Genomic DNA, 26,171 nt, shown 5'->3' on the forward strand with positions numbered 1-26,171 from the left:
CTGAGGACCGACCGACCGGCTTGCAGCGTGCATCACCCAGAGTGAGGTCTGGGACGCACGCCAACCTCACAAGCAGCCGGCAGCAAATGATACATTTTTAGCAACATTGTATCCACAGCCATCCTGATCGGTCCTAAGGATTTTTTCTGAAATACCAACACAGACTTGCTGGTAATATTCTTGCTAATCATCCCCAATTGACATTTTTATATATATCTTTATATTTTTTGATATACATATTTTAAATTCTTTGCTGTCACTCTATATAAGTTATTATGGTTTGACACAGTTATTACTATTATCATTATTTTTCTTCTAATAAATTTTTTATCAATTTTAATCTATTGGATTCTGGTAATTAATTTTCCATATAGAATACAGTCATCCATATACTTTGAAGTTATATCTACATGAGCATACTGTTTCTAACATATACAGACTTAAAGGGATATACACTAGATATATGCTTGATGCTGCACTAATTCCACACCAATATAGGGAACAGTCTTTTATACTGTTCCTTTGTATACAAAGTTTTTTCTTCTCACTAAATATAAGCAATTGGTGTGTTATAACCCTATCCTGTTTTCTGACAGATTTAAAGGTATACACACCATATATATAACAGTTGCTTGGTACTCACACTGCATATCTATACTGGTGACTAAAGTCCTTGTAATGACTAGAGCTCCCAGGACGGAGTATCGTCCAGTACCTGGGGGTGGATAGAGCGAGTTCCCCATTTGGTTCCAAAATGGTGTGGTTCCAGTTTTTCCCCTGTTCTAGCTAGGAAGAGGTTCTTGGCAGAGGTACCTAGCCAGTGATGGGTCCTGGTCTGACTTTTCCTGGATATATATACTAAATGTTATTATTATTATTACTGCCATTTATAATTTATTTATTTTAAAAATATTTTACCAGGAAGGGTACATTAAGATTTCTCTTGTTTTCAACTATGGCCTGGGCCCACAAGCACTGCTTTGTTACAATAGGGTACAATATAATTTTACATAAAATAATACAGTACAATAATACAATATATATATATATATATTATAAAGGCGGAGCCTGGAGTTGTGGGAGGGGCTAGTGCTGAGATATATACTCACCATCGGCACTAGACTCCTCCTAGGCATTGTTTCGTTCTGAATGTGACGTCACTTTCGGGTAAACAGAGAATGAAGAGACACGAGGTCCAGTCCAGCAAGAACGCCTAACTATCCGACGGAGTTTGCCTGCAGCAGTACAGTGAGTGTAACAGCACCACAATGGTGCTGTTACAAGGGGGCACCTCCTCCCCCCCCCCCCCTTGCAGGGAACAAATTGCCACATTGTGGCAGGATACATGTCGTTGATACTATGTTACTGGTTGATATGGGTAGGTTCTGATGGAAACTTTCTTTTAGTCAGAAGGAGGGAGGTAGAGGCATGTTAAACACTATAGCTCCTGCAACTTCTCTCATCTCCCTGTTAACCCTTTATTCCCTTTCTGTTGCCAGGCTCTAGGTTGCAGCGCAAGAATTTAGCCAGTCAGCAGTCCAACTGTGTTACAAACTTCCATTTGTAACTGGCCCTTTAAATTACAAATTGCCCTGCTTCCCTAGGTTGTGGAGAAGCCTATTTGCCAGCCTCCTTCCTCATGACTATGGCCCCTGGGAGATTGTGCCCCTGAAAACTTATGGACTTTTATTGGGTGTGTATGGCCCTTTAAGAACCGTCTGGGACATATTGTGACTTTGTTGAACAATGCCCCAAACCTTTAATATACTGTGTTCCTGGCTTTCTCCCACTTGGTTCAGTAAATGGGGCTTACTGAACCAAGTACCACACAGGCGGACCACCCAGAAGTGGAAGTGTGCAGGCAATTTACCTCCCAGGCTGTGAGGTTACTGCAGGTTAATTGCCGAGCGCTGGGTGGCCGCTGTTTGTGCAAATGAACCTTCTCCTACACTGAACTTTCAGCTGCAGAGAGTAAGTCCCGTTTGGCAATTCGAACGCATGTTCGAATGGGACTTAGTTGTTTTTCTGCATGAAATTCACCGACCGCACAGCCCAAATCTATGGAACTGTTTTGGGCAGGAAAATGTGCTTGCAGTCGGTCATTAAGGACTTCTAACTTTTTATCCACTGGATGGATTTGTGTGATTTTTATGGAGATTGGATGTATGGTTTTAAAGTTACAGTGTATGTGTAAAAACTGTATTTTTCCCGCCTGTGATAATTATGTTAAACATTGTGTACCATAATTATATCACAAGCAGAGGGGGAGTATTTTGTGTGTAATTGCTGGGAGTGTTTTCTGTAATGTACGTGTGTGATTGGTTGTTTTGTAACACCCTGTGGGTGGTCCTATCTAAGGGAAACCTGCATAAAAGAAAGCCCTTTGGGTGCCAATAAACAGAATGACTTGACCCTCTAACTTGCAGCCTTGACTCATGTTTGTAGGGGACAGCTATAATCACTACAGGGATTGCTATGCTCTTCATACTCCCTTAGCTACTGAGCTCTTGTAAGAGCTCTTGTTCCTGATCCTGCTTCACTCTACAGAAGGAAGAGGTTCACTTACTGGAACCTGGAGCCTGGTCGTAGGTCCAGGGTGAATAGCAGACGTCGAGATCCTAGCCCAGCAGCGGCGGTTCGTGGAGTCTGCAGTTCTTATGGTGTCTACGCAGTAGTTATGGTGTCTACGGTGCTGATGGTCCTTTGGTGAGCGCTAGGAGCATCCTTTCTATGGTCCAACTTCCAGCCAGCCTGGAGGCAACCGTAACAAAAGTGTATTTTATTTTTCTACTTATTAAAGTGGTATGTGTACGATAACAATACGTACGGACTCACGTTAAAAGCCACTGATATAGATGAGGAGTTTGACATTAAATAGTTTATGATATTGGTGATGGTTACATACTTCCCTTACTACCAAGCATACTCACGTAAGGTGACCTCCTTATCCAGTTTTTCCCATACCACCTGAGGGAATTCCTGCACGGACCTGACTGGACGGGTCAAAATTGAGAGCCAGAGGTCAATATCCATCTGGTCCCACGACAGCAAGGGACGCACTGCCAGCCGCTGCCGAAACTGCTCATCGTACCTCCACCAACCCAGCCCCCTATAGGTGTGACAAGCGTTCCAGATCGTGTCCTGATAACAGAACAACGCGGAGCACTTCTGGGGAGACTTCTCCCCCACCACGCTGGCCAAAATACCACACCCGGCACTGCACTCACAGCAGGCTGAGGCAACGAAATTGATTCCAGCATCCGTAGAAGTCATCAGATGTGTTCCAGGTGCCACCTGCTGGAGGATCCAGTAACTGCAGCTGGGTCCACTGTGGCCCCAGTAGCAGCTCCTCCTTCCCGCTGGCCGCGGGGGAACCTGGAGTGTTGTAGGGTGGCCGTCCGCCGCCTAGAGAAGGTCACCCACCATCCATCGCCACCGGCCCATGATCCACTGCTGGGGGCAGGGGCGGGAGGTGCTGGGGATACCGGCCGCGCCACCAGAGCCCGCCGGGTAGGCCGTGCCACCCGTGAGGCATTAGAAGGCCGCACATCCGACCTCTCAGTGGTAGGTTGCTTCTGGTAGCAGGCCGAGTGTCTAGTTCCCCAGACACGCGGTCCTGGTGATGCCTCAGGCCCGGGTTCCTACTCCTCAACCGGGCCCAAGGAGTTGTGTCTGGGGAGAGTCTAGCTGGCGGACAAGAACGCTGGCTGGTGCTAGTGCCGCCCCCAGGGGCAGGGGCAGGGGCAGCAGGGGAGACAGCAGGGGAGACCGCAGGGTGTGCTCCAGGAGGAGGCAGGCCGCGGGGGGGCCCACACCGGCAGCTATACATTGAGTAATGTGAGCAAATTGCTCCCTCAGTTGCCGGCCACCATCTAGCGCTGCAGCAGCCTTGAGGGACGCCAAGATTGCCTCAATGTCCATCCCTCAAGCTGTGAAAACCTACAGGCCCAGGACAAACAGGAACAGGAAGATAGGAAGCTGTTTGCTGGCCCGAATTTCAAGCGGCACTGAGGTAAGACCACCCCCCCACTAACTCACATAGATCATAATCATACAAACCACTTTACAAACCACTCCCACGCATCTATCCCCACACTCATACATGTGCCCTTGTCCGCTTAGCTGCGCTATCTCCCCAGGGCCTTCACGGTTTTCAAGCTAGTTCCTACTGGAAGCATGGGACTGGCTTACAAAGCAGTATTTTTGTACTGATAACGACAAGTCTTGGAGTCACCATAGGGGTAGGAGCATAAGTCATATTACATGTTGTCACTTCTCTGTCTTTAATACAGATGTCTTATAGTATGTCTCCTTACGGTATTTATAGAGAATCATTGGCGCACTGATTTCCCAAAATATCCGACACTAGAACTCATAGGCTTTTCTGAGAATTCAAATCTCATATTGATTCTGTACAAAGCAGGTAGGCCATTACTCCTTTGAGATACGGGGGGAGGTTAAGGTTCATTTTCTCAGACATAAATCTCCCTTCCACTTACTTTAGGTGCATCACTAACCTTCGAACATACAATTACTGGTCTTACGAATACAATCCTAGTCTTACAGGTACGTTCCCGGTGACTTCTATTTAACTCTCCCTGTTTTTATTTCTCTCAGTTTATTTGAGACATGAATTACTGGCTATCAGGGAAACAGGAGCCATATTTAGCTTTCTACAGGCCTTCTACGCCTTATACTAGTGCGAGGCCAACTCCCATCCTCATACTCTGAGGTATTCTGCCCTCGGTCCAATGCATAGCTAGCCGCCTCGCAAGTTACATAGAGAGGGCCTCACCGGTCATGGGCAAATTCTATTTTCTTTTAAACGTCACAGAGAGGCCAACATCCCACCACTATGTTTCGTGGTATAGGCCCTCGGTCCAATGCATAGATAGAGCCTCTTGAGCCACTTGGCATTAGTAGGGCCTCATCTACCATCACGTAGTTAATGTCTCCACCACTTGGAACTAGTTAGCAGCCAGTACCATGATGGTAATATCCTAAATGTTTTAAACTTCTCCTTTTAGCATGTCACAAGCTCCAGAAGGGGGAGATGAGCTTCCACTCCCTAGAACTCCAGCTAGGTCTGGTTCACCTTCTAGAAGACAAGAATCTGCCAGTCCTTCATCTATAAGGTCATGGACCACACCACGCATTCAAGCAGAACTAAGGAGAAGGAGCATTCCATTCCCTGTTACTGCCAGGAAAGCAGAGTTGTTCAGATTGATGCAAACAAACACCGGGGAGGGGTCTAGTGGTAACATCAACATGCCCGACTTACAGACCATGATGAACTCTCTCCTATCTTCCATGGGCCAGATCAGAGATAGAATTGATCAATTAGAATCGGGCCATTTGCCAACTAACCTACCATTATCCAATGCTACATCCCTAGCGGCAGCTACAGCGATTCTACAGGGTAATGTTGTGGCCCCTGTATCACAGATAGATACACTGATGATCACACCTGCCCATATGGTGCCTCCTCAGATACGTAAAGACATCCTCGAGGGTAAGGATGTGAATCTGATATTGCTCCTTATTGCTGCCCAGGATATAGTGGAAAATAAGACCTATGCTTATAGGGACCTATCGGTAGTCCTGAAAGCCAGAGATCCCAGACTCAGTAAGAGGCGTTTGGGATCTATAGAGCCTTAGTATTTACTAATTTGCCTCAGAGGAGAGAAGAATTGGATTGGATACATATATGCACAAGCTGGTTCTTAGGGCACAAATATGGTGGATATGCTTCCTATGATTATCATAGGTCATTTTAAGCTAAGGCGGCAGCAGCTCTGGCCCAGTTTAATACTGTTGTTAACTGGAGTAAGCTGGGTTTGAAGGTCAAACAAGAACTGGCTTTAATGGCACACAGGGCTCGGTATTTATGCAAAATCCCAGTCCAGGGACATCCCCCTCTGGACCTGATAGGATACAGGAATGTTACAAGGGATCAACCAATCAGAATACAATGCATCGTTTGAATTTGTTACCGCCCAGCTTGGAGATAATGAATCCAACGACTTTGACAATACAATTATCTCCAAGCGCCTAAACACCACGTTTTTATTACACACAAAAAACAGTTTAAAAATATATAACTTCAACATTTTTAGTTACAATTCGGGACTTCCACCATTCATTCTATAGCCCCAGTCTGGGTGTAATAGTTCACCGAAGAGCGCCTCAAACCCACGAACCATATGCTTAGTTTCTTCGTTACAAAGTCCGTTCGCATATTTGGTCCCTGAGCCTGAGATGGCGGCCATGTTTTTGAGTGATTCAATGGGCAGCGGGACCTCGGCATCAAACTCGTGGAACGAGTACCGGCCCGAGTTGTGCACGAATCCCCGCTCTCTGGCTGGATGTTTCAGCTGTTTGGGAGACGAATGTAGACCGCCGTGAAGGGGGTACTTAACCTGCGGTTAACTGCAACACTCAACTGAGATTAATTGAGCCTACACGCCAGGCTGTAGGTGGTCCCAGTTCGTGACCCTTTCGGTAGTTTGACTATCTGGAGATATGGCACGAACGGGGATGCTCGAAGGCTGTCAATTAACCTGCGGTTAACCACAGAACGCAACCCTCGGGGCGATTAAGTGATAACACGCTCCCCTCGCAGGGTGGTCGGCCGATCGGTAGTTTGAAAGGTGACCGGGGTTAAGTGGCGGCACACGCCAGGGACCAGGTGGTCCGTTATTCGTTTCACGAATCGGTGGAAGTAATCCGTTCGTGAGCAGGGTACAGGATGCAATTACCGAAGCCATATATAGCAAAGAACAACATAATGCTTGTCTGTAACAGTTTTGTAACAGAGATATTTTCTGTATGCTGGAGATAATTGGCTTACCACACCCAAGCCATGCTTGCAGTTGTTTAAAAAGGGATTTCCAACTAACTTTTAAACCACTGGACCAATTTTTATGATTTTGACATATGTTTGTATTTGGAGTATGCTGATTCTGAAAATGTAATGTGATGTGATGTGAATGTGATGTATACTTTTAAAGTTATGAATATTGTGTAAAATTGTGTATTTTCCTGCCTGTGATAATTACGTTAGCCCATCGTGTTCAGTAATTATATCACAGGCAGAGGGGAGGATTTTGTGTGTAATTGCTGGGAGTGTCTGAGTATATTGTACGTATTGATTGGTTGTTCTGCAAAACCATGTGGGCAGTACTATGTGTGTAAAATGTGCATAAAAGCTGAGTGTTGGATTAAAGCTTTAGTTCTACTTCACCCTCAATTTGGAGTTCCATCTCTTATCTGCATATTCCCTTGCTATAATCACTCCTAAGCTCTTTTAAGAGCTTGTTCCTGCTTCGCTCTTAAAGAAGAGAGGTTCGGCCTGCGGTGGTTGTGGTGTCTGCTAGAATGCTTGGAGCCCTCCGGAACCACTAGGAACATCCTTCAACCGAGGTACCCAGTAAGGGCGCCAGGTGATCCGTTACAAACATCCTTACCCATATTATTAAGTCATTAGGGCGATCCATTACAAACATCCCTACCCATATTATTAAGTCATTAGGGCAGTGGAAATCTACAGCATACTGTAGGTACATTCCACAACACGAGAAATAAATTAGACAGGCATTCCAACACTTAGCATTATGATGTTATGTTGTAATAAGTTGTTGTTGATTGAATACATTATTTTGGCATACATCTTTTGCCCACTTTATTTACAGGTCTACCAATACGTCGGTTTCCGCACACCTCAACCAAATTTTATTTACCTCTACATAAGGTACCAATACACATACGGCTTTATTGTCCTTAGCACAAATGTAAAGGCAAAGCCTGGATTTGTGGGAGGGGCTAGTGCTGATATATATATTCTCACTATCAGCACTAGACTCCTCCTAGGCATCATTCCGTTCTGAGTCCCTCCCACCACTCCAACTTTTAAATGATTAATTTTCTTTATTACCTCTCTTGGTGGGCCCACTTTATTTACAGGTCTACCAATACGTCAGTTTCAGCACACCTCAACCAATTTTTTTTATACCTCTACATGTATGATAAGGTACCAATACACATACGACTTTATTGTCCGGAGTGTGTGTATATATATATATATATATGGAAGGCGTGGCCTGAAGTTGTGGGAGGGGCTTGGTTCCCCTTCTCAAGGAGCACCAGCCCTTCCCTCATTACCTGTTAGGTCTGGAGTTTCTGGAGAGAGATCGTCACTTCCGGTCGTTTCCTGATGCCATTCTGCTTACCTGTGTCTCCATGCTCAGCTTCCAGGGTCCTGTCTCCTCCGGGTTCAGCTGGCTGGCTTCACCTCTAGGCTGGGCGGTCGCTGGGTTTTTCGTGCAGTAAAATCGTAAGTTACACGGCCGTCGCAATTTTCGGCGCGGCCGGTTTACGTCAGTACGACAATCACACGTACGGTAGCAGTTCGGTACATAGTTACACGAATGCCGGCATTCGGCTACGGCTTATATACGGTACATATCTATGTTAAAATGTTTACTCATGGGGGCAATTCGTTACATTTTCTGGTCATCTTATGACCGTTCGTTTGCCGAAACTCTTTTCAATATCAGATGTTAAACTTGTTATAGGCACTAGGGCGACTTCTGGTGGCTGGTTATCATTACTGATTTCTCTCAAGTTATGGTTCCACGACCCCTGGTGGTCATAAAGGTTATGACGTGTGGCATTAAATTGCAATTTTGATTTAGGTATTATCACAGCATATTTGTAGACATATGTTATGACAACACGGCTGGAACAATTACATGTTACTGAGGATTTTGGTAGCAATAATTGTGACATATATTTGTTTGGAATAAATTCAACCATCAGGAGCATGGTTTCTAGAATAATACTCGGCCTACGGTATACTTTCTGGTTTATAATTAACACAAACACCATATTAGTATCAAATATATATATAGGACACATTGTCACATCTAATGCTTAGCATTTTTGATAATTATGGACCTCTTATGTTTTCAGTATTCAACAGCAATTCCACGGTGGGCTGCTACTCTACCAACTTTTTCACTTGACATAGGTCAGTAATCACGATTAATTATACCTTAATGGTCACGCAAGACCTGGGTCCTTATATGTGTTTTCTGTATTACTAGGTATAGGCATCCTTGCTCTTTTTGAGTATTTGGTTCCAGTCCCCTACTGTTGGCTTAATTACTGGTAGGTATCAGAATAGCAGGGGGTTAAGGGGTACATATTTATTGCCCTTACAAACTCAAAATTACTCTCGTAGGTTACTACAGATCACCTGTATCTCCTAATCATACTATCTTGCAACTTGCTCATCAGGTACGTCATGTTTTTCTCTATTATTTCTCCCTCCCTACCTACCCTTTTCAGGTATTAGTACAGGTATACTGGCATACACAATAGGAGCCTCTAGGTATGTTTTTATGGCCTCCATCCATCCTCATTTCGGAGGTACGGCATTCCCTCGGGCCAATTCATAGCTAGCCACATCGCTTGGTTGCATAGAGAGGGCCTCACTTGTCACGCCCATTCTGTCTTATGCTATTACAAGTCACAGAGAGGCCATCACACTGCCATAATGCCAATGGCCACGTACCCCACATGAGCCAAATCATAGATAGTGCCTCTCAAAGCCGCTTGGCAACTAGTAGGGCCTCACCTGTCACTTTACTAAGTAATACTTTCGCCGCTTGGCATTAGTTACACCAGCCAGTTGGGTAGGACCCCAGGTAACATATTATTTTTTATGTTGTAGCATGTCACAAATACCTGAAGGCGGGGAAGATTTGTCCGTCCCCAGTACCGGCTAGATTGGTCACTACATCCCGGGGTGACGACAACGCGAGCCCTGCATCACTCAGGGCATGGACTATTCCTAGGATTACTGCCGAATTAAGAAAGAGGAATATTCCTTTCCCTGCTATGGCTAGGAAAGCAGAATTATACAGACTGATGAATACACAGACTGATAACTCAGGGGCGGGGGAAGGGTCCAGTGGCAGCCAGTCTTCTGATCTGCATACGGTTTTGTCCTCAGTCCTGACCTCTTTGGGTCGTATTACGGATAAACTCGACAAGATGGATGCAGATAGCCAGCAACGGTCATCTGCTGCTTTAGGGAATCCGGTCGCTACGGTGCACCCTACCGGGTAATATACCAACCGGTCTGAAAGACCCACATATTATTAATCCAGCACACATGGTGCCTGCAAACACTAAAATGGACATCTTGGAAGGGAAGGATATCAATCTGGTATCAATTCTTATAGCCTTGCAAGATGTCCTTGAAAATAAAACCTATGCATATGAAATGTGTCGGTTGTGTTGAAATCTAGGGACCCTAGGTTGAATCGGAAACTATCTATTCCCGAATTTGTGTTGGCTTTCGGGATATACAGATATGTGATATGCTCTGTATATCCGGATAGGAGAGAGGAATTGGACCTTTATCTCCACAAGCTGGTGGATTTGGGGCACAAGTACGGTGGTATGTCTTTTTACGACTACCACCGTGCCTTTTCCGCAAAGTCGTCGGCCGCCCTATCTCAATTCAATTATCAAGCTGATTGGGGTGTGCTTGATACAGAGCTTTTTTGTCGAAACTTTGCGGGCCTCAAAACCCCAGCTTGTGCCATTTGCTCATCCAACTCCCATACGGCTAATCTCTGCCCTAATTCTCCAGAGGTGAATGCCGTATTTTCTCCTACTAATGTGATGCCCACTGGGAGAACAGGCAGGGTACTTAAAGATAAACTAGGCCGTGATATAGTGTTTTGGGGAAAATCTCAAGTTTGTAACAATTTTAACACTGGCACTTGCGGATACAGTGCCTGCAGACTACTGCATGTCTGCTCCCAATGTTTCAGGGCTCACTCCAAAGTAATGGGCCCCAATAAATTATATCCTAAGCAGTACTTATCTTCTCTTAATGTCTCCCTACTGAATGAGCTTTTGTGTGGTCACCCATCGCAACATCTCGTTGACTTTTTGATGGCAGGGTTTACTTTGGGGTTTCACACGGGTATTATTCACATACCTATGGGAATCTTGGAATGTAAAAACTTACAGACAGCCCAAGCAGCTCCCGACACTATTGACCTACTCCTACAGAAGGAAATTGACCAAGGTTTCTTATTAGGCCCTTTCAACTCCCCGCCTTTCGCAGTTTGGAGAACTAACCCCATAGGACTGGTCACTAATAAATCTTCCAATAAACAAAGGTTAATTCTCGACCTGTCAGCTCCTCATGCATCACCTACCCCAAGTCTAAATTCACTAATTCCATCAGAAGAAGTTTCCCTCCAATATGCTACCATAGATAATGCCGTCACTGCCATCCTCTCGGCCGGAGTAGGGGCGTGGCTAAGTAAAACGGATATAGTAAACGCTTTTATGTTACTCCCTATCCATCAATTCCTGTGGCATTTACATGGTGTTAAGTGGCAAGGTTCATATTATTTTTTTCACACGTCTAACGTTTGGTTCTAAGAGCAGCCCCAGGATTTTTGATATATTTGCTGAGACGTTTTGCTGGATGCTGCTTAACATCTGTAAATGCCCCACCGTTATCCATTACCTGGACGATTTCCTGACCATAGAAAGTAACCTGGTACCTCCTAGTAGACTCCTGTCCATAACACAACTAAGAGTACCTATTTCACCAACAAAGACTGAAGGTCCAGATACGATCATCAACTTCTTGGGGGTGGTGCTGGACTCTGTGCATATGCAGGCTAGCCTACCCGGGGAGAAGATTGAACGCATCCTGGCAGCCATCGACCTTTACCTAGCAGGTGGCTCATGTAATAGGAAGGAGTTACAATCCCTGTTGGGTTCACTAAATTTCGCTATGAAAATTATTCCACAGGGGAGAGCCTTCATATCCCGGTTGCTTAGCCTTTTTCCCCTGTTGCAATCTGATGCCTCCGGCATTACGTTAGATGTACATGACACCGCTGACCTACGTATGTGGAGGGAATTTTTGCTCAATTGGAATGGGAGAAGCATTTTTATCCCGGTATGGTCAGATAAGTCGGTGTCAGTGTGGACGGATGCCGCTGCCACTTCAGGATTTGCCGCTATTTGTGGCAATGAATGGATGTGGGGTAAATGGCCGGGGGAAATTAATGAGATCCCCAAGTTCAAGGACACATCAGCCTTATTTGAGCTCTGAGATCCAATTGTGGCAGCAGCAGTTAAGTGGGGAGCTTGCTGGTCTGGGAATACGGTGCGTTGCTTCTCGGACAACATGGCAACGTGCCATATTGTAAACAAGGGACGTTCCTCTTCCCTGGCCATCATGCGGTTTATGAGGACTCTCACATGGCTAGCTGCAAAACACAGTTTTCTTTTAATTTGCATTCATGTGCCTGGGGTTCTCAATATTGTGGCTGATCACTTATCACGGTCTCGGTTTCAGGAGTTCCGGGCAGCACTACCAACAGCTACCCTGATACCAACTCCGGTACCGCAGTGGCAGGAGATGGCTTGGGACTAAAAGAACTGCTCTATCACGGGCAACAACTCTCGCAACTCGGTCTTTCCGATAACACCAAGAAGGCATATGGCAGGGCTTTTCATGTTTTCAATAGATTCTTGCTGGACTTTAATATCACTGACCAATTTTCCATGGAGACCATCATTGCATTCATTTATTTTTGTCACCTTCATCTAACACTATCGTTCAATACCATTAAGTTGTATATCACAGGTATTCAACATCACATCCTCACCACTTGGCCTAATAGACAACGCTTTCTGACATCCTACCAAGTTAAAGCCATACTTAAAGGTATTAAAGACTCTACCCCTATACCCTCACCATCCAGACTACCCATCCAGATACATCCCTCAGCCAATACAAGAGGTGCGCTTAGCATTCAAGACTATGAATATGTGATATGCTATGTTGTATTTGTAGGATGAATAAACTGGTTTATATCTTTTTTGCAAATAGAATAGGGGATAATCTGCTAAATACAGATAAAATAGAAAAACATAGCGTTTAACTGTGTTAGATTACAATTGGCCACTCACAAATTTTCAGATGGAAAACAGCCTTAAGTGTAATCCTTTCTTCAATGGTCACTGTACTTTCTCATCTTCACATTCCCATCATAGGGTTGGAATATGTAGCTCAGAAAAAGAAATATACAAAAAATGTAGTGCACTTCCAGAATGTAGTAAAAAATAAATTTAATAACTTACATATAAGCTTAAAACAAATCTCATATCACACTAGAAATTTTGAGGAAACACGGAGAAACACATTTATTAGGAGAAATAGCCCATTTAGAAGAAACTTTTCCCCCATTCGAAATAGAAACACTTCAACGAGTTATATAAGAAATTCACCTATTGGAATCAAAAAGATTTCAATAGTTATACACAAAGTCCACATATCACTAGACGGAAAACATTTATTTCAAATAGACATCAAAATATTTCACAATCACAACATTATCATTCTAAACAAAGAGAGAGAAAAGAATCCACTTCCTCAAATCATTATGATTCACCTCCCAAAAGATCTTATGCACAGGTGGCAAGCACTAGTTCAGAACATCCAAATGAGAGGGAGAACCTTTTTTTAGAAGGGGAACACCGTCACAAGGATGGAAGAATAACACAATTTTTCAAACAACGTCACAATTGTCAGGAAACATCACCAGATATACATTCAACTCCCCCCAAGGGAAAAAGAATGGAGGAGTCCTCGGAGAGAGGATTTCTTGAGAAAAAGGCATTAGAAAAACAATATGGAATTTACAACTTAACAGATATAGAACTTAGTAGCACTAATTTAAAGGCCTTAAAGGCTTAAAATGTGCTCCCAATCAAAAGATGAATTTTTTTAATACATATATAGATGTTCAGAAGTATATACGTAAGATGACACTAAAAAGATTTTTTCTCAAGAGAGAGATAGAAGAAAGCACATTCCCAAAGAGTACAAATGAAACAATAAATATAGAACAAAATCAATTTAAAAGGAAATCACATTTTTATCCTGTAGGAGATAGAAGCCCTTTTTTTTGGAAACTTTCAACAACATGGTATGCCATGATTTGGTAAAATTAGAAAAAGAAAAAAATCAACGAGAAAATAAGTGTAATATGAGTAAAGAGGAATCAGCAAGTATAACCAAACTTCAAAAAATGGACACCATAATTATAAAGGAAGCTGATAAAGGGGGGGCCATAGTTATTATGACAAAGGAATACTATATAAATGAAGCACACAGGATTTTAGGGGGAAAAGATACATATGTAAAACTTACAGGAGATCCAACTACAAAATGTAATGCCATCCTTGGAATCTTATTAGACCAAGCATATAAGGATGGTATAATTTCTAAGAACAATAGGGAATATCTTTTTAATAATTTCCAATAATTCCCATTTTTTATTTTCTCCCCAAATTACATAAGAACCCAATTACACCTCCAGGTAGGCCAATTATCAGTGGCATAGATTCTATATCTGCTCATTTATCAGAGTTTGTTGATCATCATCTTCAAAAATATGCTCAGGAAGCACCTTCCTATTTGAAAGATACTGCTCATATTTTGAGAATCATGGAAACCATAGCCTGGAAACCAGATTTTATTTGGGTAACCATAGACGTTGCCTCATTGTATACTGTAATTAAACATAATAAAGGTTTGATTGCAGTGGAACGAGTCATGGAGAGAGATGAAAATGTTTTACCAAATTTTATTTTAAATAGCATTCATTATATCCTTAAACATAATTTATTTTTCTTTGATGACTCATTCTATCTCCAAACAACTGGTACAGCCATGGGGACCAGGTTCGCCCCCAGCTATGCAAACATATATATGCGGGATTGGGAATCCAACCACATATGGAGTGGGCATAGCTGGGCAGCGAACCTGGTCCTATGGAAACGTTTCATTGATGACATAATAATGATTTGGCAGGGCTCACGAGAGGAATTATCATCTTTTTTAGACTATATTCATCAAAATGATTACGGTTTAAAGTTCACATACGAGATAGATGCTATCACCATCAATTTTTTGGACATATGTTTTTTTTGTGGAAAATAACAATATCCAATCAAAATGTTTCTTTAAAAAAACCGAAGGCAACAGCTATATACATAGGAAAAGTTGCCATCAGGATAAATGGTTAGAAACCATTCCAAAAAGTCAACTAATATGGGTTAGAAGAAATTGTACAAAAAAAATTCAGATTATAAAGAGGAAGCTAAACATCTAAAAAACAAGTTTTTAACAAAGAAATATGAACCAACTTTGTTGGATAAGGAGATCAGAGAAATAGAAAAAAAGAATAGGAGAGATTTAATGACATCTAAACCCAAAAAAACTCCCCAAAATAATTATAATTTTTCTTACGCTACACAATACAATACACAACACTGGAAAATAAAAAAAAAGATTTTCAATAAGCATTGGAATATTTTATGCAAAGATCCCATATTGGGCAAAGTGTTACCTAGAAAAACACCAATTATTTTTAGGAGAACTAAAAATGTAACAAATATACTAGCCCCGAGCTATGCATTAAAAATTCCACGTAAAGGTACGACATCTAACATCAATGGTTTCAATCCTTGTGACTCTTGTAAAGCATGTCAAAATCAAAAATATATACAAAAGAAAGAATTTATGAGTTTTACCACAAAAGAGAGATTTAAGATAAAGTCCAATATAAATTGTAATACTAAGAATGTAATTTACATGTTGCAATGCCCATATGGGAAGCAGTATGTAGGAAGGACGTGCAGAAAACTTAAAGAAAGAATATTGGAACATCAAAACAACATTCGAAAAAATTCAACCAAACATATAGTACCTCTACATTGCAATACTTGTAATAAATTTAGTTGGCGAAGCTTTTCCTTCATGGGCATTGAGCATGTAGACCCTTATTGGAGCGGAGGGGATTTGACCAAGAAACTTTCAAAGAGAGAAACTTTTTGGATAAATAAACTGAAAACACTCCAACCTTTTGGTTTAAATTTGGATATTGATTTGTGGAGTTTTTTTGAAGATTGATTTTTGTCTTATAAGTGTTTTCTTGTATAAACATTGCACTTTTTCTTCATTTCTAAATAAATTGAATTACAAACAAATTAGCTACTATAAAATAAGTTGAAAAAAGATTTCAAATGAGATAGATTGTTATTTTTATATTTATTTTCATTTTTAATTTTTATTTTTACTTTTATTCTTATTTTTATTTATATGTATTTTTTCATTATTATTATTTATTATTTTTTATTATTTTTCATTATTATTTTTATTTTATTTTATATTATATTTTATCATTATTTTCTTTCATTTTTTTTATTATTCTTTAAAATTTATCTCTAATTACATTTTTTGATGTAAAAAGATAGAAGAAAAGGTGCAGTATAGATTGAGGTTTCACTCTCCTTTTCACCTAGTCACCAATGTATTCTAAAAAGGATATTTTGCTGTCTGTATATATTTCATTTTCTGTTTTGTATATTTTTTATATTATTCTAAGAATATGGATTGTAAATAATTGAAACTTAAAGATGGAAATCAATATATATATCCATTATGTAAACTTTGTTTTCTGTTTCATTTATGTTTTTTATTTTTATTTTTTATTTTTATTTTTATCTTTATTCTATTTTATTTTTCATTTATTAATTTATTTTTATTATTTATTATTTTTTATTCATTACTTATTTCTTCCTTGATTATTTTTTCATTGATCATTATTTATATTTTTGGAGTTTTTTAACCTCCAATAGAATAAAGAGCAAGTTACCAGTGGATATATTTCCATATCTGCATATTACATTGTGATTTCTGTTTTAAATACATATATGTGGTGCCATCCAGAGTGTTTTTAATTACTCCCCTATTCTTTTATCCACCCATACATTCTTGGAGTAATTGAAACTTTATGAAACGAACGATCGTCATCCACTTCCGGGTTCTTGGAACGCAAGATGAAATGCGGCGCACGTGATGACGTCACGTCGTTCAACCAGGAAGTGCCGCCCAGGCAGAAACGGAACACCGGCCGGGAATTTTTCAATATTAGACTCTACAGGGGATATAAAAGAACTGTGGGAGGGAAATGTTTTTTAAAATTCTGTTGTTACTGATCCACCAAGTCCCTGAGGAGGTCCGGTTTTAGGACGAAACGCGTAGGACACCCAGTGGTGATATGAGATTTGTTTTAAGCTTATATGTAAGTTATTATATTTCTTTTTTACTACATTCTGGAAGTGCACTACATTTTTTGTATATTTCTTTTTCTGAGCTACACATTCCAACCCTATGATGGGAATGTGAAGATGAGAAAGTACAGTGACCATTGAAGAAAGGATTTCACTTAAGGCTGTTTTCCATCTGAAAATTTGTGAGTGGCCAATTGTAATCAACATAGTGTCACTCACTCTAACACAGTTATATATTTTTTGCCCTCTTTTATTTCAGGCCTACTTCCTCGTCAGTTCCAGCACACCACAACTGTCATTTCCATTCCCTGTTTGTCTTATGTTACTAATACTACGGCTTTATGCCGTGACCGCAAATATATATATATATATATATATATACATATATATATATATACATATACACATATATTTAACACATAACAGGTAATAAATATAATCAACCATGAAAGGTGCATTCTATATTGAGGTATATTGCCATAGATCTCTTAAAGGATTTTAGATTGAATGAAGATTTGACTGTGTCCCAGAGGTTATTCCATAATTGCGGTGCTCTGTAGGAAAATGAGGATCGTGACACTTTATTTTTGTATTGCGGTATGCTAAATATCGTGCTAGTGCTGGATCGGAGGTTAGAGGAGGTGGGAACAGCTGGGGAGTGCATTCTACTCAAGTAGGGTAGGAGCTTCCCAGAAAAGCTCTTAAGCACAAGGCTGGAAAGATGAAAAGTGCTTCAGGATTCCAGCGATAGCCAGTTTAGCTCTTTTAACATGTCACAATAGTGGGTCAAGTAATTATATTCTAGCACAAAGCAGCAAAATGAATTATATATACGTATTAAGTTTATGAAGGTGGGTTTGCAATGCAGGTGTATACACTACATCCCCATAATCAATTACCTGCATTAGCATTTGTTGCACTATCTGTTTCCTTACTGTTGGATTTGTTTCTGTACAGGGCACCAAGTTTTGGATAAAGTTTTGAAGAGAGTTTAGAAGGATAGATTGGGGTCTCACAACTGCCTAGATATTTGAAACAACAGACTGTGATCAGTGTGCTATTTGAATTTGTTCTGATGCATAGATAGGAATTCTGTAATTTAGGTACAGTTCCAAAGATCATTGTGACAGTTTTGTCAGTGTTTAGGAAGAGATTAAATCCACTTTTCTACCTCTGTAAATTGGTCTTGGAGCACAGCCCCAAGCTGCGGTAGATTGAGTTTACTAGCGTAGGTTACAGTGTCGTCTGCATATCTGTGTATAGTTGAGGCTTTGCAGATGTTAGGCACATCATTTATAAATAATGTGAATAGTAGGGGACCGAGTATGCAGCTTTGGGGAGCATCACACCTGATCGGGAGAGGGATGCGCTATCAGAAATAATCACAAATTGCTATTGATCTGCATATGATCGAAACTAGGTTAGCGGATGATCACCAATACTTGAGTTTTTAAGTTTTTGCAAAAGAATGCCATGGTCTACCATGTCCAAGGCCCCAGCAAAACCAAGGTAAATAGCTCCTGTTAGGTCTACTTGCTCCATGCCAGTTTGGATGTCATCGCAAACTTCTAAGAGGCCAGTTGTAATTGAGTGATTAGGACAAAAGCCTGGTTGATCAGAGGTCAGATAATTAGATTATTGATAATATTTACATAGTTGCATGTAAAAGCATTTTTCCAGGATTTTTGACAATACGGGGTGCAATGATAGTTAGAAAGTAAAGTATTGTCACCACTTTTATGGATAGGCACTACTCTTGCAGTCTTCCAAAGTTTGGGTACGTATCAAGACACCAGGGATTTTTTATTTTTAGGATTCAGCCAATCAACATTAAAATTTCCAAAAACCAACAGTTCACTTTTTTGATTTTGAGCTATGGTTTCACTAAGGAGATGGGCTATGTCAGAAAGGGAATGCACAGGAGAGCTAGGCAGGCGGTAGATTCCAGCAACAATGGTTGTTTTACTGACTAGAATCTCAATTGTACCAGAAGTTTTTTAAAGGGTTGAACTTAATTGACTTGTCAACATAAATAACAATGCCTCCTCTTGCTCTGTCATTTCTAAAACATAAATACCAATGTATTGCAATAGCAGAGTCAAGTATTTTAGTTGTTAACCAGGATTCCGAGAGCACAATGATTTTTGGTTTGTAATGGGAAAACCAGGCTTACAGTGCATCAAGTTTAGGGAGTAAGATACGGATGTTGCAGTGCACAAAGGAGAGGCACTTTTTTTGGGGGGGGGAAATGGATTGGAATCAGTTGGGGGCGGGGGTTAAACTACACATCAAGGGAAAGTAACATAAGGAATATGAATTTGGTCATGGGGGCGGGGGAGAGATGCTGTGTTCCTTGCAAGTCTGGGGTTGGACACCTTTTAACTTAGGCTGAGGGAGAGAGATATATTTGGGTCAGATGGGCCTGCAATAAAGCGAATAATTGGAATTTATTGCACATTTGAGGTAAGCTGAGGTAAACTACAGGTAAAATGGTAACATTGTTATAGTGGCTGATAATAATATGGTGACAAAGGTCGAATAAACGAGTGGAGAAGCTTCCAAACTTCAGGCAGTACCTGAACATTGCAGGGAGTGGTATAATGTGTATTGCTGGGAACTGGGTGAGTGAAGTGAGGCTTAAGGAAATGGAGAATGCTCTACAAATCAAAGTTAAAGAATAATCAGATTTCTGAGATTTACTTTTGCAGCTCCCACTCTCCTTACGGACGTGAAGGAGTCAGATCCTGTGATGCAGGAAGAGATCTTTGGTCCACTTCTTCCATTCCTAACTGTAGGAGACGTAGAAGAAGCCATTAGGTTCATTAACCAGCGAGAGAAACCTCTGGCCACATACGTCTTTTCTCGTAATTCACAGGTAAGAGCTTGTTGTTAACACATAATAGACATTCAAGGATCTGGGCCAGAACAATTCACAGTTTATATAGACTGCAGTAATGGTCTGTACACAAGGAATCCCCAATATTGGAATGAGTACCGCCACCTAAATCTAAGCACTAGCAAATGAAACTTAACTGTAAGGCATGAAAATGATTAAAAGTACTGTAGCTCAATCATTCTATTGCTCAGAATGGTCCCAGCTCCAAGAAACCTTGTGTTTATCTGTGTAACAAGCTGACTTTCTGTTTACTATGCAGGGCTACTGCCCTTATATAATGCTGAGCCAACCATTGTCCAGATGTCTAATCTGTCTCTTGTTTCCAATCTTGCCATGTAGTGGTGCAATGCAATGTATGCACTATTGCATCCATAATTGAGATGTTCAAAGACAGTGGTGAATTGATATGCCAGTGCTAGAAAACTGCTAACTGTCCAGCCTACATTATTTCCATGTTTCTACAGAATAAAGCCCCCAGAGCTGAGCACTCAGAGGGGACTAATGTCTCCATGTTTGTACATTAGGTTGTAAACCAATTTCTGGAGAGAACGGCAAGTGGCGGTTTCTGTGCCAATGATGGGTTGATGCACACTACCCTCATGTCGCTACCTTTTGGGGGAGTAGGTAAGTCTGCATAAACTTATTTATGAATATGTATGTTGATAAAGTGACTTATTGCATTATTACAAATTGCGTGTAAAAAAACCCCAAAACCTAAAGCAAGTTTCTACTTGTTAAATATCATAATAGCTAAATATTAATGAATAGTGAATAATAAATAATCAGGACTCCTATAACACATAAGGGTCCTGAATTGGTCATAAGGTGAGAGTTCTAAGGGGATAAACCTACAATTAAACAAAATAAAATCTAAAAGAAAAAAAGACAATACTTATTACAAGGGGGAACAGAAGGTTTAAACATTCACCAATTAAAATATAAATCAAATGTTATAAATCATTGCTCATAATCAAACTACAATGGACGTGTGAGGTGTGTGTAAATCAATCAAATCAAATACTATTCAAGGGATTGCTGTGGTTTTGACAGGTGAGGCCCAGGAGGCAGTAGTAAGCCAAATGTGAGGTACCAAATAGGGATGAGATAAATCTCATAGTCAGGGAAAGCCAAAGTCATAGGCAAGCAGCGTAGGTTCAGAAACAGTATAACAGACAGGTAAGCCAAGGAACAGATTTCAACAGCATTCACAGAAGCGTACAACCCGAGAAGTATGCTATAACTGAGCACTAAGGTAAGGGTAGACTGTCCACCTCTCCCATAACATTAGTTAAACTGATTAGTCTCTTTGAGAGAATGCAAGTAGTGGCCGAGTTTAGGGCGCATGCGCCTATGGTCTGTCTGCATTGTGGAGTTTCCATTTCTACATATGGATCCGGCTGGGGAGAGGAGCTTTCTGTGTGCTGCGGCGTGAGGGAGAGAGCAGCGGCATAACATGCTGCAGGGACGTTGGTTATTTGCACCTGTGGTTAAGCATGCCGGATTCCCCAGCATGCGCTGAGGTTGATCTGGAATGGTCGCGGTCGGAGATGCGGCGAGGGATACCCTGTTAAGTGGCGGCCCGTTCGTTAAACGAATGCCATCCAGGGGGAGCAATCGCGGATTGCTTCTCGTCTTGTTCGGTTCCCGAACGAGGACCTCCCCAGTGCCCCTTGGAATGTTCACACCAATCAATTAGAAAGTTGGCAACTTGCAACATAAGTGCGAAACCACAATAACATTTCGCAACAAGTGTGAAACTGCAAGGGAAGTAATTAATGAGTGCTTCCCCTGGGTGGCCGCCATTCATAAGGACGAATGCCGACCAGGGGGAACATTCATATCCCAAAAGGGGATGCTTCCCTTGCCTGGTTTCACACAGGGACTTCACGAACAGAGGAGGTTAACACTGGACACCGTTGTGGAGGTCCCTGAGACTGGTGGGGACATTATTAGGGGACAATGGCAGTTTGGCAGGCTTTCTGTAGCTGGGAGTCACAAAGGCGGTCCCATGATCTCATGGGATAAAGATCATGTTGTCCTGGTCACCGAAGGTGGGGAAACCCTGTGGATGGGTGGCGGGAACTGTGGACAAAGGGACTAGAGTCTCTGTCACACGCACAGGTCCCTGAGAGGGGACACTGAATGGCGGGAACAGAGGACAAAGGGACTGAAATTCCAGTTCCATTGTGCGACCCCCAGGAGGGGGAGGACCCTTGGAGGTCATTGTCATTGTGTGTGTTCCACCCCTTGCATTGGGAAAGTATAAAGCCGAGTGTGGCCAATAAAGTTTTGTTGTACCCCTGGAACTGTATGTCGTCCAGTTACTGGGGGGGGAATGGGTCTCTTCATTCTGTATTAGCTGAGGTAACGAGTCGTGTTACCCTTGGCCTTCTACACCCCGCTCTGGGATGACTCCTCTGAAGGCATAGAGGTACCAGACAATCAGGATGTTGCGAGTTGAAAACCTGTTCAAGTCAGGGTGCATGGACTTTCCTAGCAGGTTCCCAAGACCTCTCTTCTGAACCATAACTTTTCCAGTGGATGAGATATTCTAGATTCTTTTTGTGTCTATGTGAATCCAGGATCTCTTGGTGTTCATACTCAGGTTCTCCATCTACGGTTATAGGATCTGGGGTGGGTCGGGGGTTGTGTGTCTATTGCAGGAAAAGGATTTTCTTTGGCATGTTTGATCAGTCAAACATGGAATGAAGGATAGACAGAAGAAAAGGAAATGGGAAAAAGGAAAACCACCCACTAAAGATGGGTGGAGTCCATTCCCACTTATGGCTACTCCCTTAAGTAGAGGGTCACATCAGTATGGTAATAAACTTTTATTCAAAGATATAGTAATTGGTAAACAAATTTACCCGAAAAAAATAATAAATTTTTAATAGTAAATACACCCTAAAAAAGTGTTTTAGTAATTGGTAAACGAATTTACCCGAAAAAATAATAAATTATAATAGTAAATACACCCTAACAAAAGTGTTTAAAGTGAAAGATGCAAAACCACCTGTTAAAAACCTGGAATTGCTCCTGTATATATACCCATATATGTTTAAAGGAGCAGGGATGGATAGGTGTACAGAGACCTTAAAAAAGGATCAGAATGAACAGCATCCACCTCTCCTAGATAGGGTAAAGCTAATGGTCAAGTCAGGTTCTAGCAAGGCAAAGCAACAAAAGTAATAAAGAGTGGATATCTGCTGAAATAGCAACGGTTAAGGTGTGGAGAGCTGGTAATTATAGTGATTACTTAGCATAAATGTGCAGAGAGGTACAGACAAGGCTTTCTCACGGTCTGTTCAGCTATTTCTCTATATAGGGTCTGTTCAGCTATTCCTCCATGTAGTGAATGACACCATGGGGAAGAGAACAGTCCTACCAGCACAGACTTAGAGATGAATACCTCTGTATAAATGTCCTTGACCAGCTGTCTAGCCCACACCCAATTCAACTGCTGCTTCAAGGCAGCCTACTGATATCCCTCAAAACTTGTGTAGTGGAACCGGCAGGTAGCGGCAGATAGAGAGTAGCAGAAAGGTTAATGCAGTCGTTACTAATGTGGACGTACAGGAGAGTTCAGATCCCAGCGGATACCAAGTAACATGCCTATAAATGCGCCCTGAACTAACTGACTACCTTGTAGCAAACTCAACTGCTGCTTCGAGGCAGCCTAATGGTATCCCTCAAAATTGCATACTAGAACCGGCATAGACATCGTGGGAGCCCAGGTAAGTAAAATAAAAAATTCAGAGTAATTGCATCGGCAAAGAGCAAGCCCGCAAGCCCAGGGCTTGCGGGCTTGCTCTTTGCCGATGCAATTACTCTGAATTTTTTATTTTACTTACCTGGGCTCCCACGATGTCTATGCCGGTTCTAGTATGCAATTTTGTGACCCTCTATTTAAGGGAGTAGCCATAAGTGGGAATGGACTCCACCCATCTTTAGTGGGTGGTTTTCCTTTTTCCCATTTCCTTTTCTTCTGTCTATTTTGTCTACCCGGGGTTAAGCCCCCACTACTCCCTGTAACCTCTCCAAGGTTTGGATGCGACTCACCTCACATCCTAAACCTCTTCTTTCTCTTTTGTTATGGAATGAAGGATGTATACGATACTGACTTGGCAGATCTAATCATACAAAAACAAGGGAGATGAGCTTGGAAATACGTAAGGGTCCAATGAACTTGGGATCCAATTTTTTATATATTTGTCTTAGCATGAGCACGTGACACAGGAACTGACATAATCTTTGACATCTCATTGAAGAAAAGCCCTCCAGAATTGTTGTCTTGTGTTCTGCAATGTCTTTCTTATGACAAATATTTGAAATGACCGTACCACTTGCAAAACTACGTAGGTTGTAGGCAACTCTTAAGTCCAATTTGGATAGTATTGTGCAGATTGAAGATGTTTCACAAGTTTGGAAATGAGAGGAAGCAGGTATTTGTTCTTGACGGTGAAGTAGCTGAGTTCTCTGTAAACCACACAAGGTCTTAAGCTACCACCCTTTTTCCCCACAAAGAATATACCAGCCAGGGCCGTCTTTAGTGCAGGGCAAACCAGGCCCAGTTGCTCCTGGGGGGCCCCAGAGCAGCTTCCCCGTGGGCCCCGCGATTTGCGCAGCCCCCCTTGGACCCGGCTACACAGAGCCGCACTGTCCCGCACGCTAAAGAGGGCCCCCGGGTGGCCCATGCACTGAGGGCCACCCGGTGGGCATTTAAACAGCGCGACCGGGCCACTTCCTGTTCGGCAGCTGACTGGAAGGAAGTGAGTGCCACGCATTACTTCCTCCCACCGGATATAAGAGCCGCGTGGGAGGAGGAAGGCAGGGAGGAGGGGAGATCCAGAGGAGAACTCCCAACTGCCTCAGCCTGCCACTGGACCCCAGGGAAACCACCCTCCAGAAAAGGTAAGGGTGGGTGGAGGGTGGCTAAAAACCACTTTGCTGCCAGGTTTGCAGAGGCTTATACACCTGGAAGGAATATATGCGTGGATGAATCCCTGATGAAGTATAAGGGAAGGCTGGGATTCAAGCAGTATGTTCCTTCCAAGCGCTCTAGGTATGGTCTAAAGATGTATAAGCTCTGTGATAGCGAGACTGGGTATACTCAGGCCTTCCGGGTGTACGAGGGAAAGGATAGCCACCTTGACCCTCCAGGTTGCCCAGAACATATGGGAACCAGTGGCAAGATTGTCTGGAACCTGATATTCCCCCTGATGAACAAAGGGTACCACTTGTATACTGACAATTTTTATACAAGTGTCCCTTTGTTCAAGCTACTGTACTGTTTTGATACAGTAGCTTGCGGCACAATTAAAAAGAACAGCACAGGTTTCCCAGGACAACTTGCACGCACCCAGCTACAAAGGGGAGAAACCTCAGCTCTGCGCCAAGAGGAGCTGTTGGCAGTTAAGTACAGAGACAAGAAGGATGTGTACCTTCTTACCACCATCCACACTGAGGGGACTGTGGAGGTCCCTGTGCGTGGCAGAGCTGAGAGAATGAGGAAGCCAGTGTGCATCAAGGCCTATAACCGTCATATGGGTGGGGTTGATCTGGCAGATCAGCTGCTGCAGCCCTACCTAGTTATACGAAAGACAAGGGCCTGGTACAAAAAGGTTGCAATCTACCTAATGCAGATTGCAACCCATAACGCTTTCTTGTTGTTCAAAAAAGCAAACCCCGGGACGCAACTGAGATTTTTACAGTTTCAGCTCCAGATCATTTCGGGGATTTTGTACCGTGATGCACCTGCTCCCCGGGCAGTGATGGGAGAGAGCAGAGTTGGGGCTACACATTTTATTTTTAAAATTCCCCCTACTGCGGCAAAGCAGAATCCCCCCAAAAGATGCAGGGTCTGTTCTAAGAGGGGGCAGAGAAAAGATAGTGTATATTACTGTCCTGATTGCCCTGGACAGCCTGGACTCCGCATTGGCGACTGCTTCAAACGATACCACACGCTGGTCCATTTTTTATTTATTTTTTAACATTTGTCGTTCATTTTTTTTTTTTGTGTCTTTTTTTTTTTGGGGGGGGGAGGTTTGTTACATTTACCCCGTGCATGGGGGGCATGGGTGTCCTTAGGAGG

At 42.1% G+C, this 26,171-nt stretch overlaps 1 protein-coding gene across 5 annotated transcripts in view; it reads left to right on the forward strand.

Annotated features, from left to right (window-relative positions):
- Positions 1 to 26,171, forward strand: part of ALDH3B1 (aldehyde dehydrogenase 3 family member B1) — a 340,333-nt gene that overhangs the window by 274,377 nt on the left and 39,785 nt on the right. For all 5 annotated transcript variants that reach the window (XM_063433470.1, XM_063433460.1, XM_063433455.1 and 2 more), the window contains 2 exons: positions 19,893 to 20,059; positions 20,605 to 20,704. In XM_063433470.1, coding sequence (XP_063289540.1) covers positions 19,893 to 20,059; positions 20,605 to 20,704 — 267 coding nt within the window. The remainder of the gene's footprint in view (positions 1 to 19,892; positions 20,060 to 20,604; positions 20,705 to 26,171) is intronic.

This window comes from Pelobates fuscus, chromosome 1, assembly GCF_036172605.1.
Source record: "Pelobates fuscus isolate aPelFus1 chromosome 1, aPelFus1.pri, whole genome shotgun sequence".
Classification (NCBI taxonomy): Eukaryota; Metazoa; Chordata; class Amphibia; order Anura; family Pelobatidae; genus Pelobates; species Pelobates fuscus.